The sequence below is a fragment of the Hyperolius riggenbachi genome, chromosome 4 (genome assembly GCF_040937935.1).
Source record: "Hyperolius riggenbachi isolate aHypRig1 chromosome 4, aHypRig1.pri, whole genome shotgun sequence".
Classification (NCBI taxonomy): Eukaryota; Metazoa; Chordata; class Amphibia; order Anura; family Hyperoliidae; genus Hyperolius; species Hyperolius riggenbachi.
Window position 1 is genome coordinate 238,902,140 of NC_090649.1, and position 15,368 is coordinate 238,917,507.

The 15,368-nt window shown below is 43.6% G+C and overlaps 1 protein-coding gene across 1 annotated transcript in view; it reads left to right on the forward strand.

Moving 5' to 3' along the window:
* The window catches only part of LOC137504766 (CD109 antigen-like), a 128,878-nt gene that overhangs the window by 39,136 nt on the left and 74,374 nt on the right, over window positions 1–15,368 (forward strand). Inside the window, exon 25 of the mRNA XM_068233351.1 lies at window positions 2,206–2,395. Coding sequence (XP_068089452.1) covers window positions 2,206–2,395 — 190 coding nt within the window. The remainder of the gene's footprint in view (window positions 1–2,205; window positions 2,396–15,368) is intronic.

Consider the following 15,368-nt stretch of genomic DNA (forward strand, 5'->3'; position numbering starts at 1 on the left):
TTTGCCGGGTCTCTGTAAAACGCATTTTATACCCTGATTGCATGTAGGGATGCTCATTCGGATTCCGCGGAAATGCAATTTCCGAAATTCCGATCGGAAATTGCATTTCCGCATCGGAATGCGGAAATAGGTAATGTAAGTGCCGTAGGCGGATTTCCGCCGGAAATCGCGGAAATTTCCGCCGGAAATCGCGGAAATTCCACCCGACTTTAACATCGATTTTCTCAAAAACTATAAGGTCTTTTCGAAAACTTTTTTTTGCATCTTGTTCACAAGATTCGGTTTAATAAACCCTGAAAATTTGGTGTTTCTAGGACTTAAGGGGGCTTTGTTATTAACTATTAAAGTCGGTGGATTTTTACTGTAATGTAAAATGCAGAAAATCTGCATCTGCCTATTTTCTGCATTTTATATTACAGTAAAAATCCGCCGACTTTAGCAGTTAATAGCAAAGCCACCGTAAGTCCTAGAAACACCAATTTTTTAGGGTTTATTAACCTTTTCGGGACCACGTGCATTAGATTCTACGTCGCACTTGTGGCTGTTCTAGCCTGATGTGGCATAGAATCTACGCCGGCCCGCAATTTCCGCTCCCGACGCGATCGTGCGCACCCGGAGGGGGAGATTAAGCTGTCATATGACAGCCGACATCTCCCCCGAGTGATCAGCAGCCATCGCGTATGGCTGCTGATCACATGATCACTACGATCGCCGTCGGATTGTAGTGATCAGTTTGACAGCTGTGGCGGCAGGGGGGAAAAGAAGAGGATCCACTTACCTCCCTGCCGTTCCCGCGACGATCGGCACACCCCTCCGCTCTGGCCGGCATCTCCACTCCATCTGACGTCAGCCTGGTCCTTAAGGGGGGGTAGGTGGCCGGTCCCGAAAAGGTTAAACAGAATCTTCTGAACAAGATGCAAAAAAAGTTTTCAAAAAGACCTTATAGTTTTTGAGAAAATCGATGTTAAAGTCGGGCGGAATTTCCGCGATTTCCGGCGGAAATTCCGCATTGGAATGCGGAAATTGGTAGCGGAAGGCGGAATCGGTAATCGGTACATGACGGAATGCGGATTTACCGCGGAATCGGAAATTGGCATTCCGACCATCCCTAATTGCATGTATAACCTTGTGCTATGTTGTATAACCATTTGCTACCTCTCTGTCAGTCACTCCTTGTTGCAATGTATGTATCCCTATTTATTGTCCAGCGCTGCGTAATATTTTGGCGCTTTATAAATACAATAAATAATAATACTGAAACTATAAAACAAGATTCTCTGTAGACTGATGCTACTCAAATAGTATAACAGTTGTGTTGCCTTCCACATATATATAATGCTGTCACTTTTTCTGAAACACCTTATAAAGTGTATCAAATAAATCACATCACTAACTAGCCCCAGCATGACTTACAGTCCAAAGTCCAACCCCTGTCAAGGGCCAGTTTTGAAGGAAGCCAAATATACAAGCTCCATACAAACATGCAACTGGCTGAGATTCAGGCTTGGGACTCTAGTACTAGTATGCTTGCCATGTAGCTAATGTGACACCTATGACTTTATAATTTATGTGCCATGCAGTCAAAATTCTAATATGAAAATCTCCTCTGTCCTGGTGGGGGCACTAAATTTAGCCAATTCAATTCTCTAGTCACTGGTAAGTGAGCAGCTGCAGCTAATTGATCAGCAACTTCAGCTTTGATTGTCTTTCTCTTCCTGACTTAGTGTAAATATGCATGTTTGTCCATCACTAGAGATTTCCATTGCATCACAGTTTTTAGAATACTCTGCTTTAAATTTATGGTATTTTGAGTAACAACATCATTCCGAAATACTAAAATTTTGACTGTTTTAGATAACAGATCTATTATTAATGATTTTACTGGCTGAGCAGCATGGCCTCATGAGCAAAGATGTATGCAACAAGCCAATAAGCAGCAACAGCCATAGCTGCAAGGAAGTGAGAGGGCAACACCAGGACAATTAAATTAGATTTAACATAGGAGATTTGAATAGGAGTTCAAATCTTGTTTGGGTTCTCAATGTTATTTGTTCCCTCATCTGGGAGAATTTCTTAATAATGCCTAATAATCCAGAACGCTGCATCACACCCGGAGCGCCAACCCCTAATGTAAACTAGCCCTTAAGAAAGGTCACACTGTATAGATACATTTTTTTAATTAAATACTTTGGTTTTTTTTTGTAGAAATGATGGCAACACGCACATATAATTCCTTGACCATGAAGCGGATATCTCCCTGTGACTTCTGTGGATTTAACTGCAGTCTCTGTAGATCAAATATCTTAGTGATACCACGACCCCAGACCAGCAGTGCATCTGCCCCTGCAGTGCTCATCATGCTCTGGCTCTCTGTGATTTCTGTGTGCTCTTTATTGTAAGTGTTACTAGAATGTCACTGGTTTACTCCTCAGCTGAATAGTGTACTGGTTAAGAGTGTTGCCTTTGATGCAGTGCTCAAGCCTTTGACCAGAGTTTAAATTCCAGCTCAAGCCAGTACTTGAACCAGTAAAGTGTCTTTGGGCAAGTTTCCCTAATGCTCCTAGTCGCCTGTGGAGGGCGCTCTAAGTGGGTGCAACTCTGAAGTGCTTTGAGTCTCTGCATTTGAGGTTAAAAAGCTATAGAAAAATGTTCTGGAAAAGAGTAAAATACATTTTAGAGTTATTCCTTAACTTTCTATGTGTATTTATATATGTGTGTGTGCCTTATAACTAATGGAAAGCACTGTCCACTGTATACTTGTATTTATAATGTAATATTATTATGTTGGTATGTTTTACTGTCTCATGTAATGTTAATTGTTAACTGACTGTAAATAAAACTTATTCTGCAAAGGCTGTGGATTTTATTTATGGACTCATGAATAGAAGGATATTTCTAAAACACTAATAACGAGACGGCACAGCTCAGGGGCACCATCCTGTTGTTCACTAGGCAAATAATTTTACCAGTTAATGACATCACCAACATCATTATCCCTTAAAGTGGTCTGAAAGTCAGCATTTCTACTTTGTTCTAAAAGATTCCTTACAGCTTTAAAGCTACTATCCCAGAAAAAAATTGGAGCAGAACATCATTGAAATGGTTAAACACAGCACTTTGTCCTGCTATAGAAAGGCTATTCAGCTTCAAATCCACATCCAGACTGGAGATAACAGTACCTTTGTTTACATTTCGATGTTGATACATTTGTGTGTAACAACTCAAAACGCTCTTTAAAAAGCTCTCTGTGCTACATACAGACAGTTCAGAACAGCTCACTAGAAGATTTTAATATATAATAAAAGAAATCTGGAGTAAATCGTTAACAGTATTATTAAACCACACATGAATAATACACAATTAATGCAAAAAGGCAGCTTCAAATGAATGTCTACCCCACTGAAAATCTCAGAAAGTATTCCACACATTAACATGTACAAATTATATTGCACTAAATAAGTGCAGGATCAGAATCATACCAACAAACTTTTTGTTTTATGCAGTACTGGCTCAGAACCATACAAAAACGTTTTGTTCAGTTTTGATCCAGTTCTGTAAAATTCTTAAAGAAGAAACTTAAAGAGACACTGTAACTAGAAAAACGGCCCCTGGGGGGTACTCACCTCGGGAGGGCGAAGCCTCCGGATCCTAATGAGGCTTCCCCCGTCCTCCTCTGTCCCACGGGGGTCTCGCTGCAGCCCTTCAAAGCCGGCCCTACAAATCCATCAGCCTGTTCAATATCCAGCAGGGGCACTGTTGCGGCTTTCGGCTCCGAAGTAGATACCCGATCTCAGTCGGGCCCGTTCTACTGCGCAGGCGCCGGAGACTTGCGCCTGCGCAGTAGAACGGACCCGACTGAGATCGGGAATTTCCGCCTACTTCGGAGCGCAGCGCCGCTACTGCACCTGCGCTGGAGCCAGGAAGGTAAATATTTACACCGCCGACGTTCAAAGGGGCATAGCGGGACCCCCGTGGGACGCAGGAGGACGGGGGAAGCCTCGATAGGATCCAGAGGCTTCCCCCTCCCGAGGTGAGTACCCCCCCGGGGCCGTTTTTCTCAGTACAGGTTTTCTTTAACATCTCAAAATTTTGCAATTATCATTAAAGGTATCACTGGAATCAACGTTTGTTGATTTGATGTCTGCACTTGTGCTACACGACTAACATCAGACCATACTTCACTTACATAACCTAATTCCCATCTCTCTTTCCTCCATGGAAATAGAACTTGCCAGCCAATAATAATAATAATAATAATAATAATAGCAACATATTATGTTTTAAATGAGCTCCTGTAAGGGCCCGTTCAGACTGCATGCGTTTCCAGCCGCGTTTTGGAAACGCATGCAGGAGGCCGACACGCACGACATCAGACAGTGCATAGAGTGCACTGTCTGATGTTCACACTGCATGCGTTCCGGACCTGTGCGGTCCTGGAACGCATGCTGCATGCAGATTTTGTCAAAACGTGTGGCTGTCCCATTCACTTTTCAGTGATGGGATCAGCCACGCAACGCACACAAACGCGGATGGCGTGCGTTCTTACGCGTTGCGGTCCGCACGCGCTCCGCACGCATGGCCAACCGCATTTGTGATCTGAACGGGCCCTAATACTGCATGTTGTTTCTGACTACAGATACAATGTCTTCCTCTGGTGTACATATTTGTGCACTGTTTGATTTTTTTGCTCTTTACAGAAATGTTGCCTGATGGTCCAATTGATCTGATACACAAAACCTGTTCCCTGAGTTTAACTCATGGAAAATGAATCTGTTTCTTATTTGATGCATAATAAGTCACAAATATACATTTGAAATTACTAGAGTTAAAGCCTGGTTACAATGGTATAAGTATAAAGCTTGCAGCTGATAGCATTTTTAAAGTCTATTGCTGTACATCTGAAATGAAAGGGATTATTCATAAAAATTCTAATTTAGAACATCAGCATATTCTGTATAGTTAACAATTAGTTAAATCACCCCCTTTAAAAAAAAGTGAATGCTTTTGTGTTTGCGTAACTCCAAATAGATTTTGAAATAATCCCAAGGAATTTTGAATTTATTTGATTTCCAAATATTGTTCATTGATGTCAGTGGATGTTCTCTATGCTGCTATCTAAAATCTGAAATCATGCTAACTTCTAGGTGGTGAATAGAGAAGATTAATCAATTTTCCCAAGGCAAGCAGGGGAGTAGTAGACCCGGTGTAGGACCTTGATCATAATACGTTTATCTCTGGCTGAGATTCTTGCTAAACTGTGAAGGAGAGATCCTGGTCCTATTCCTCTGTATCAAGGTCTGGGTTGTCAGTTTGCAATTTACTAGTAGTTGTTTGCGAGCGTAAGGCCTGGTAAAGTGCAGACAGTGCCTTAGGAAAGTTCTCAGCCTTTGCGCGCGCAAAAGTCAGCGAAAAAGTTTGCACCGCTTTGTGAATCAGGCCCAAACTGGGCTTGATTCAAAAAGCGGTGCTAACTGTTAGTACGCCTGTGAAAACCCCTTTAGCACGTCTAAACGAGCTTTTCACGCGCAAAACTTTACGAGCGCAAAACTCTATGCGCGTAAAATTTTACGCGCGCAGGGCGCTCCACGCAAAGTGCCCATTAAAGCCTATGGGACTTAGCACGCGCATAGGACTTTGCGCGCGTAAAACTTTGCACGCGGTACTTAGTGCGCGATCTGATTGAGAAAACCGGTGTTAACCTACTTAGCACCCTGGTTAGCCTAAAGACTTTAGACGTGCTAAGTAGGTTAGCACCGCATAGGGAATCAAGCCCACTGGGTGCTAGAGAAAGAGCTGAGACAAATTAGGCTTTTAGTGTGTGATAATTTTGTTTAGTAATTACTTTATTTTCTATGCATTTTAAAGGGAAAATAAGGTAAAAAAAAATTGAAAAAACACTTTTTCTCCATTACATTATTTTAAATCGAAGATGAAAAATTATCTCCTAGGAGAAATCTCAGGTGAAAAAGTGAATTGCATATGGCCCTCTATATCTATTCTACTACTTATCATGGTTAAAATGTTACCACATAAGGGCCCATATGCAATTAACTTTTTCTCCTAGGTGATATTTTCACAGCATGTCATAAAATGTCTCTTAAGTCACCAGCAAGCGAGAAAATACTCAAAATAAATATGATAATACTTTTCAACAACTTTGAGGTACTTTTTTAATTGTAAAATGCTGAAAAGTTAGTTTCAAGAGAAGATGAAAATTATCTCCAAGGAGATAATGCAGGTGAAAAAATTAATTGCATATGGGCCAAGGGCCCATATGCAATTCACTTTTTCACCTGAGTTTTCTCCTAGAAGATAATTTTTCATCTTCAAATTAAAATAACTTTCCAGCACTTTTCAACGAAAAAAATTATCAAAAAGTAAATGAAAAAGGATTATTAAAATTATTTTGAGCATTTTCTTGCTTTCTGATGGCTTAAAATGCATGTTATTGACAAATTTAAAAATAACACCCAGGAGAAAACTCAGGTGAAAAAGAAAATTGCATATGGGCCAAGGGGTCATATGCAACTCATTTTTTCACCTGAGTTTTCTCCCAGGTGATACTTTCACAACTTGTAAATAAAATGCCTTTTGCTCCATCAGCAAGCAAACAAATACTCAAAATAATTTTGACAGTGCTTTGTTACCTAATTTTTGGTACTTTTTTCATCACAAAGTGCTAAAAAGTTATTTTAAATCGAAGATGAAAAATTATCTCCTAGGAGAAAACTCAGGTGAAAAAGTGACCTTTACCTTTTTCTCCCGAGTTTTCTCCTAGTAGTAAGCCAGAAAATGCTCAAAATAGTTTTGATAGTATTTTTTCTCCTACTTTTTGGTACTTTTTCGATTGCAAAGCGATGAAAAGTAATGCGAAACAGAAGATGAAAAATTATCTCTGAGGAGAAAACTCAGGAGAAAAAGTGAATTGCATATGGGCCAATGGGCCATATGCAATTCACTTTTTCACCTGACTTTTCTCCCAGGAGATAATTTTTCATCTTCGATTAAAATAACTTTTCAGTACTTTTCAACTAAAAAAAGTACCAAAAAGTAGGTGAAAGGGTACTATCAAAATTATTTTGAGTATTTTCTTGTTTTCTGGTGGCTTAAAAGGCATTTTACTGACCAGTTTAAAAATATCACCTAGGAGAAAACTCAGGTGAAAAAGTGAATTGCATATGTGCCAATGTCTCTTGTAGTTTTGCTAAAACTTTCCCAAGGTTGATCATAATTTTGAAAATCACTTTTTTTTAATGTTGGATTGAGTTTGCCCCTACCTTTTTTTTGTGATGTGTGTCTAAGCTTTAAGACACACCAAAATGTATTGTACAACTCGTCACGGTTAAAATGATACATGTGCCTCATTTAGTAACTGGTGGTGCATTCTCCACAACTACACTGGACTTATATATAGGTCCAGTTGTCATTAAGTGGTTAAGGCTTTTATTTATACAGGTCATGATGTGTAAAAGAAAAAAAAAGTAGTTTCAACTTCACAATCTTCTGTGTTTAGAATACATTTCATCACTAGTACAATTCACCCATGGTATTACTGAGTACCATACACAGTTGATTCTTAGGCAGGGAATCACAGGCATATTGCAGCGTACGGGAAGCCCCCCACCACCATACTAACAAGTCACTGAGCCCCCAGGAATCAACGTTATATGCCAGCATCCCCAATTTGCTTTTGTTTTCTGTGGTAAAAAAAATGGACAGCCTTCTGCTTTTTTTCAGCATATTGCACACATTTGTAATTCTGTTGTGTTTCACTGCCAAATGAAAAAAATTGTGTGCAGAAAAAAAATGTGATCGCACAGCACTGGAAAAATGACAAAACCCTGCCTTAAAGGGATTCTATGGACAAACAGGCTTTATAAGTTCAATGCATATAGAAATATAATTGATGATAATAAGGAGGGACTGGTCTTCATTTTTTTTGTACCCTGTAGATGTCTACTTCCTTCACTCTGACATAGCCTATGAGAATGCAGACCTCCTAAAACTAAAAGTCCACTAAAGCATCCATATTGGCGGCACTGCCCTGACTTGATGTCCCAAAAGTTGCTGCACTCACTTTTGGTTGATTCAAACTGAACAGCTTGATATTTGGGATGAATTTAATGTTGCCTTGAACTCAAACGGCAACACTACCCATAAAAAGCAACCCCCCCTTTAAAAACAAAAAAAACCTTTACACTACAGAACAGTTTGTAAGATATAAAACCACATGGTTTCAAAGTCCTTTTTTTTAACACCAATATTATACTCCACATCTAATTTTCAACCAATCTCTTTTTCTGTATTTCATCTTTCAGTTCTCTGACGTCACTGAAAAAAGCCCCGGTTTCTGGCCACAAAAGTGATGGAAAACTTGTTTCAAAGGGTCTAACACCTGGACAAGGGCATGCCGGAAGGGGATCCATGCCAAAAGTCCCACCAAACATTACAGAGTTCATGCAGAGTCAGATTTTAATCCCTAAAGGGCAGAACTCACAATACATTCCCACATTTGAGGAAATGGGCTGCTTTTAAATGTCCAGAGTGGTAATGTAAGGGTTATGCCCGATTCACACTGACAGACCAAACGCAGTGTTTACCGTGATTGAGTGCTAACAGATCTGTAAGGCATATAGCAGAGGCCAGAATAGGAAGTTAATAATGGAGCTATATGATGAAAACAAACTGACAGGCTCAGTGTACAGCCACTGGGCTCTGTGGAATATTAAACACAAAGACATGCAATAGGTCAGATACAATACAGTGATAACGGAGGCCCTGGAGCAGTAGTGATAGTACTCTGCTTGTGTAATGTGGCACACAATTATATCACTAGAAGTGGGCACAGGTGTGGGTCAGTGTCAGTGGGCTCTGTCTGTGGAGTATCAGACAGACACTGAGATATGCAACAGTTCAAACACAATACAGTGATAACAGAGGCCCTGGAGTACTATTCTGCTTATGTCTAATGTGACACACAATTATAGTAGTGGGCACTGGGCACAGCTCTGGGTGGGTGCCTGTGGGCTGTGGAGTGTTGCACACACACACACAATAACTAAAAAAAAAACAGCAAAAGGATAAAGTAGCCCTCAAAAGGGCTGTATCGGGTGCTTTAACAGCAAGTCAGTCAGCGAGGGTCAAAATAAACAGGCCTAGCTAATGCTTTCCCTATCTCCAGCAAGCTCTCTTCCTCCTACTATTCCAGCCGAAGACAGACTGGAACATGGCGGGTGCGAGTGCATTTTTATACGGGGCAGGGGGTCCGTGAGGGAGTGCAGGCTGATTGGCTGCCATGTGCCTGCTGACTGTGATGTAAGGGGTCAAAGTTTAGCCTAATGATGATGCATGGGGAGGGTCAAATATCGCCATGTGCTTGCCGCTCGCGTTGAGCATGAATATCTGATCTTCGCCGATTAGTGCTTGACGGTGAATCGTTCGGGCCATCTCTATTCCTCACTGCTATGCTGAGTAGGAGTCCTGCCATTGCCATGTTTACTTCCCTACTAGAGCTTCTTAGTAGTGATCCATTTTCCTGGACAGTGACAAATAAGCCCCAACAGGAAATTCAAATAAGTTTCAGAAGGGCTTATTTGAATTTCTTACCAAGCATTCCAGTTGTTCCTTACCAATGGACCAATGAAGGTGCTCAGTGGTAAATTGAAATAATAATAATAATATATTCCTGTAATATTAAATATTATGCCAGCTGGTATGATTTTGAGAGTGAAGTCTCATGTTCAAACGTTTTGTTTGTGGCTGCCATTTTGCTGGTGCTGACGACTAAAGGTGTTTTATGGATAAGACAACAAAAATCAGGAGAATGGTTTTGTGAAGTGGAGCTGATGAATTGAAGTCATGGATGCTTTGCAATATTCAACTTTTTTTAAAGTAGCCATTAAAATTATCTTGTTTCTTCTACCTACGTGCTGTAAAGTTAGCTAAAAGTAAAAGAGTTTTACAAATGTGTGCACCACAAATCTAAATCAAACTTGAAAATAAACTTATGAGATAATGAACTGAATGTGTTTTACAGCTAAGAAATAGAACATTAGTAGCAAAGAAAAGAGTCTCATATTGTTTTCCAGTGCAGGTTAAAAAACTTCAGTTGTTATCTATGCAAAAGAGCTTCTCTGAGCTCTTCGACCCACTGGGTCTAATACAGTCCTGTTTTCTGAAGCACTTAACCACTAGCCGACCGCTCCATGCCAATTGGCGTGAACGCGGCGGCGGCCCCAGGACCGCTCCACGCAGATTGCGCACGCATCTCCACTTGGAAGGTGGCGTGGAGCCCCGCCTTCAGTCTCCCAGTGGCTATCGCCGCTCGGAGACTGCTAGACGGCAAAATCGCTGTCTAATTAGGCTGTACGATCTAAGGCAGCGCTGTACTGGGGACAGCCGTGTGACACCGCACCCCCTGGGACACAGGAGAGCGATCGGCTCTCATAGGCTGAAGCCTCTGACAGCCGATCGCCGTGATTGGCTGGCTAGGGGGAGGGAGGGGGATTTCAGAAAAAAAAAATAAATAAATAGGTACAGTTATTTAAAAAAAAACATAACAAAAATATTTATACAAAAAAAATAAACACTGGGAGAGCGATCACACCCCACCAACAGAGAGCTCTGTTGGTGGGGAGAAAGGGGGGGGGGGAATAACTTGTGTGCTGAGATGTGCGGCCCCGCAGCAAGGCCTTAAAGCTGCAGTGGCCTATTGACAGAAAAATGGCCTGGTCACTAGGGGGGTTTAACACTGCGGTCCTCAAATTAAACAGCCATGAAACAGTGAGAGATAGCTTGAGATAAGGATTTATTGCAGGGTATTTCAAAGGGGTATTATTTCTGACTTGTTTTATAGCTTGAAAGACAGTGTGGTTTTAAAACTGCAACTGTGGCAGTATGTTATAAAATGTTATTAAAAAAGCTATATAAATGAAAATAAAAACATGAGACTCTTTTCTTTGCTACTAATGTTCTATTCATTATCCGTACTACACATACAATTCATTATATCATAAGGGTTTTTTTTGCTTCAGGTTTGCTTTATGATTAAATATTTTTATAGGCTTGTAAAAAGATAAAATATGTAGATGAATACTTGCTCCTTTAAGGCCTGTTTCAGACAGATAGCTGAACAGTTTGCTTGTCTGGCAGTTCAGCCCTCATCTGCCAGCCATGTGTGCCTTTTTTGGCTGCAATTTAATGCAGCCAAATGGCAGTGTTTGTAGCCCCACACGTGTCAGCTTTTGACATGTAGTGGAGTTAGCTGGTGGCAAAACAAAGTGGCATGTTGTGTCTGAGTACGGCACACAGGGGCCACCTCTCCGCTGCTCATGTCAGGTGCTAGCAAGAGCCCAGAGGGTGCACAGGAGTGGCTTACAGACAAGAATTCATTGCTTTCAGGTTCTTGTGTGAAAGCCCTGCTTCCTGAATAAAGTGACTAGGGCTATGAAAAATAACTCACATGTATGGAAAAAAAGAATGCAATCACAAATAATAAATGATTAAAGTGTACCAGAGACATTTCAAATGAAAGAAACCATACTTACCCTGGGCTTCCTGCCACTGCATAAACACGTGTGAGTCCCTCGCTGTCCTCCCACGGTCTGCCGTTCAGCCGTGATCAGCCCCGGTAATCTCAGTCGCGTCTGGTCTGGGTCTTCTGCGCATGTGCGGACTAGTGTTGGGCGAACACCTAGATGTTCGGGTTCGCGAACGTTCGCCGAACATCGCCGCGATGTTCGGGTGTTCGCGCCGAACTCCGAACATAATGGAAGTCAATGGGGACCCGAACTTTCGTGCTTTGTAAAGCTTGCTTAGATGCTACATACCCCAAATTAGCAGGGTATGTGCACCTTGGGAGTGGGTACAAGAGGGAAAAAAATATTTGAAAAAGAGCTTATAGTTTTTGAGAAAATTGATTGTAAAGTTTAAAAGGAAAAACTGTCTTTTAAATGTGGAAAATGTCATGTTTCTTTGCACAGGTAACATGCTTTTTGTCGCCATGCAGTCATAAATGTAATACAGAGAAGAGGTTCCAGGAAAAGGGACCGGTAACGCTAACCCAGCACCAGCAGCAGCACACGTGATGGAACAGGAGGAGGCGCAGGAGGAGAAGGCCACGCTTTTTGAGACACAACAACCCAGGCCTTGCATGAGGACAAAAAGCGTGCGGATATAGCAATGCTTTTTGCCGCCATGCAGTCATAAGTGTAATACAGATGAGAGGTTCAATAAACAGGGACCGGCAACGCTAACCCAGCAGCAGCAGCAGCACACGTGATGGAACAGGAGGAGGCGCAGGAGGAGAAGGCCACGCTTTGTGAGACACAACAACCCAGGCCTTGCATGAGGACAAGAAGCGTGCGGATAGCATGCTTTTTACCGCCATGCAGTCATAAATGTAATAAAGATGAGGAGAGGTTCCATAAACAGGGACCGGCAACGCTAACCCAGCAGCAGCAGCAGCACACGTGATGGAACAGGAGGAGGCGCAGGAGGAGAAGGCCACGCTTTTTGAGACACAACAACCCAGGCCTTGCATGAGGACAAAAAGCGTGCGGATATAGCAATGCTTTTTGCCGCCATGCAGTCATAAGTGTAATACAGATGAGAGGTTCAATAAACAGGGACCGGCAACGCTAACCCAGCAGCAGCAGCAGCACACGTGATGGAACAGGAGGAGGCGCAGGAGGAGAAGGCCACGCTTTTTGAGACACAACAACCCAGGCCTTGCATGAGGACAAGAAGCGTGCGGATAGCATGCTTTTTACCGCCATGCAGTCATAAATGTAATAAAGATAAGAGGTTCCATAAACAGGGACCGGCAACGCTAACCCAGCAGCAGCAGCAGCACACGTGATGGAACAGGAGGAGGCGCAGGAGGAGAAGGCCACGCTTTGTGAGACACAACAACCCAGGCCTTGCATGAGGACAAGAAGCGTGCGGATAGCATGCTTTTTACCGCCATGCAGTCATAAATGTAATAAAGATAAGAGGTTCCATAAACAGGGACCGGCAACGCTAACCCAGCAGCAGCAGCACACGTGATGGAACAGGAGCAGGCGCAGGAGGAGAAGGCCATGCTTTTTGAGACACAACAACACAGGCTTTGCATGAGGACAAAAAGCGTGCGGATATAGCAGCAATGCTTTTTGCCGCCATGCAGTCATAAATGTAATACAGATGAGAGGTTCAATAAACAGGGACCGGAAACGCTAAACCATCCCAGATGTTCATTGGTCATGTTACTTGGTTGGGGTCCTGGAGTGTTGCGTAGTCGTTTCCAATCCAGGATTGATTCATTTTAATTTGAGTCAGACGGTCTGCATTTTCTGTGGAGAGGCGGATACGCCGGTCTGTGACGATGCCTCCGGCAGCACTGAAACAGCGTTCCGACATAACGCTGGCTGCCGGGCAAGCCAGCACCTCTATTGCATACATTGCCAGTTCGTGCCAGGTGTCTAGCTTCGATACCCAATAGTTGAAGGGTGCAGATGGATTGTTAGACACAGCTACGCCATCTGACATGTAGTCCTTGACCATCTTCTCCAGGCGATCGGTGTTGGAGGTGGATCTGCACGCTTGCTGTTTAGTGGGCTACTGCTGCATGGGTGTCAGAAAATTTTCCCACTCCAAGGACACTGCCGATACCATTCCCTTTTGGGCACTAGCTGCGGCTTGTGTTGTTTGCTGCCCTCCTGGTCGTCCTGGGTTTGCGGAAGTCAGTCTGTCGGCGTACAACTGGCTAGAGGAGGGGGAGGATGTCAATCTCCTCTCTAAAGTCTCCACAAGGGCCTGCTGGTATTCTTCCATTTTGACCTGTCTGACTCTTTCTTCAAGCAGTTTTGGAACATTGTGTTTGTACCGTGGATCCAGAAGGGTATAAACCCAGTAATTGCTGTTGTCCAGAATGCGCACAATGCGTGGGTCGCGTTCAATGCAGTCTAGCATGAATTGAGCCATGTGTGCCAGAGTCCTACCAGAATCCTCATCATCCTCCTGTGAGCGTTGTGATAGTTGTTGTGATGCATCATAGTCGTCACCTTCTTCCTGGTCTGCTTCTGCTGACCATTCGCGCTGAATTGTGGAAGTCCAACGTGCACCGCTCTGGCCCTCGTCAGTGGTGGCAGGAAATTCCTGCTCCAACTCCAGCTGTTCCTCCTCCTCTTCTTCGTCATAGCTGCTGGGGCCAGCGTTTCCTGATGCGGATGGCCTGATGTTGGTACCATCACACTGATCGTTTTCTCCTTCAGATTCCCCCAGTTGCATCATGACAGCTGTTTCCTTAATTTTCAACATTGACCTCTTCAGTAAACACAGCAGTGGTATGGTAATGCTGACTGAAGAGTTGTCACTGCTCACAAGCAACGTGGATTGCTCAAAATTTTGGAGGACTTGGCAGAGGTCCAACATGTTGGCCCAATCGGATCCACAGAAGCTTGGCAGCTGGCCGGATGTGCCTCGGTACTGCGCCGTCATGTACTGGACCACTGCACTCTTCTGCTCGCAAAAGCGGGCTAGCATGTGCAGCGTAGAATTCCAGCGCGTAGGGACATCACACAGCAAGCGATGGTGGGGGAGATTGAAGCGCTCCTGCATCTTGGCGAGTGCCCCCGAAGCAGTACTGGAATTTCTACAATGTTTGGCCACTCGACACACCTTCAACAGAAGATCGGCCACGCCTGGGTATGTCCTCAGGAACCGCTGAACTACTAGGTTCATCACGTGCGCCAGGCAAGGGATGTGTGTCAGCTTAGCCAACTTTAAAGCGCGAATGAGATTACTCCCATTATCACACACAACCATGCCCGGTTTCAGGTCCAGCGGTGCCAGCCACAAATCCGTCTGTACCTTTATTCCCCTCCAAATTTCCTCCCCTGTGTGCTGCTTATCCCCAAGGCAGATCAGCTTCAGCAACGCTTGCTGACGCATGCCAACAGCTGTGCTGCACTGCTTCCACGATCCTACTGCTGCTGGTGCTGGGTTAGCGTTTCCGGATGAGGTACAGCTTTGAGATGCGTTGGAGGAGAAGGAGTCAGAGAGGTAGGTGCTGCTGTTGTTATCCAGTGGGAGGGACGGCGGTGCAGCTGTTTGCGGCGTGGGCAACACCCGCGCCGTAGCAGGTGAGGAATCGCTGCCAGGCTCCACAAGGTTCACCCAGTGCGCGGTAAGGGAGATGTATCGACCCTGGCCGAACGCACTCGTCCAGGTGTCAGTGGTGAGGTGAACCTTGCAGGCAACGGCATTCTTCAAGCTTCGGGTTATTTTGCTGACCACGTGCTCATGCAACTCAGGCACTGCAGAGCGCGCAAAGTGGTAGCGGCTGGGAACCACGTAACGTGGGATGGCCACTGACATCATGCCCTTGA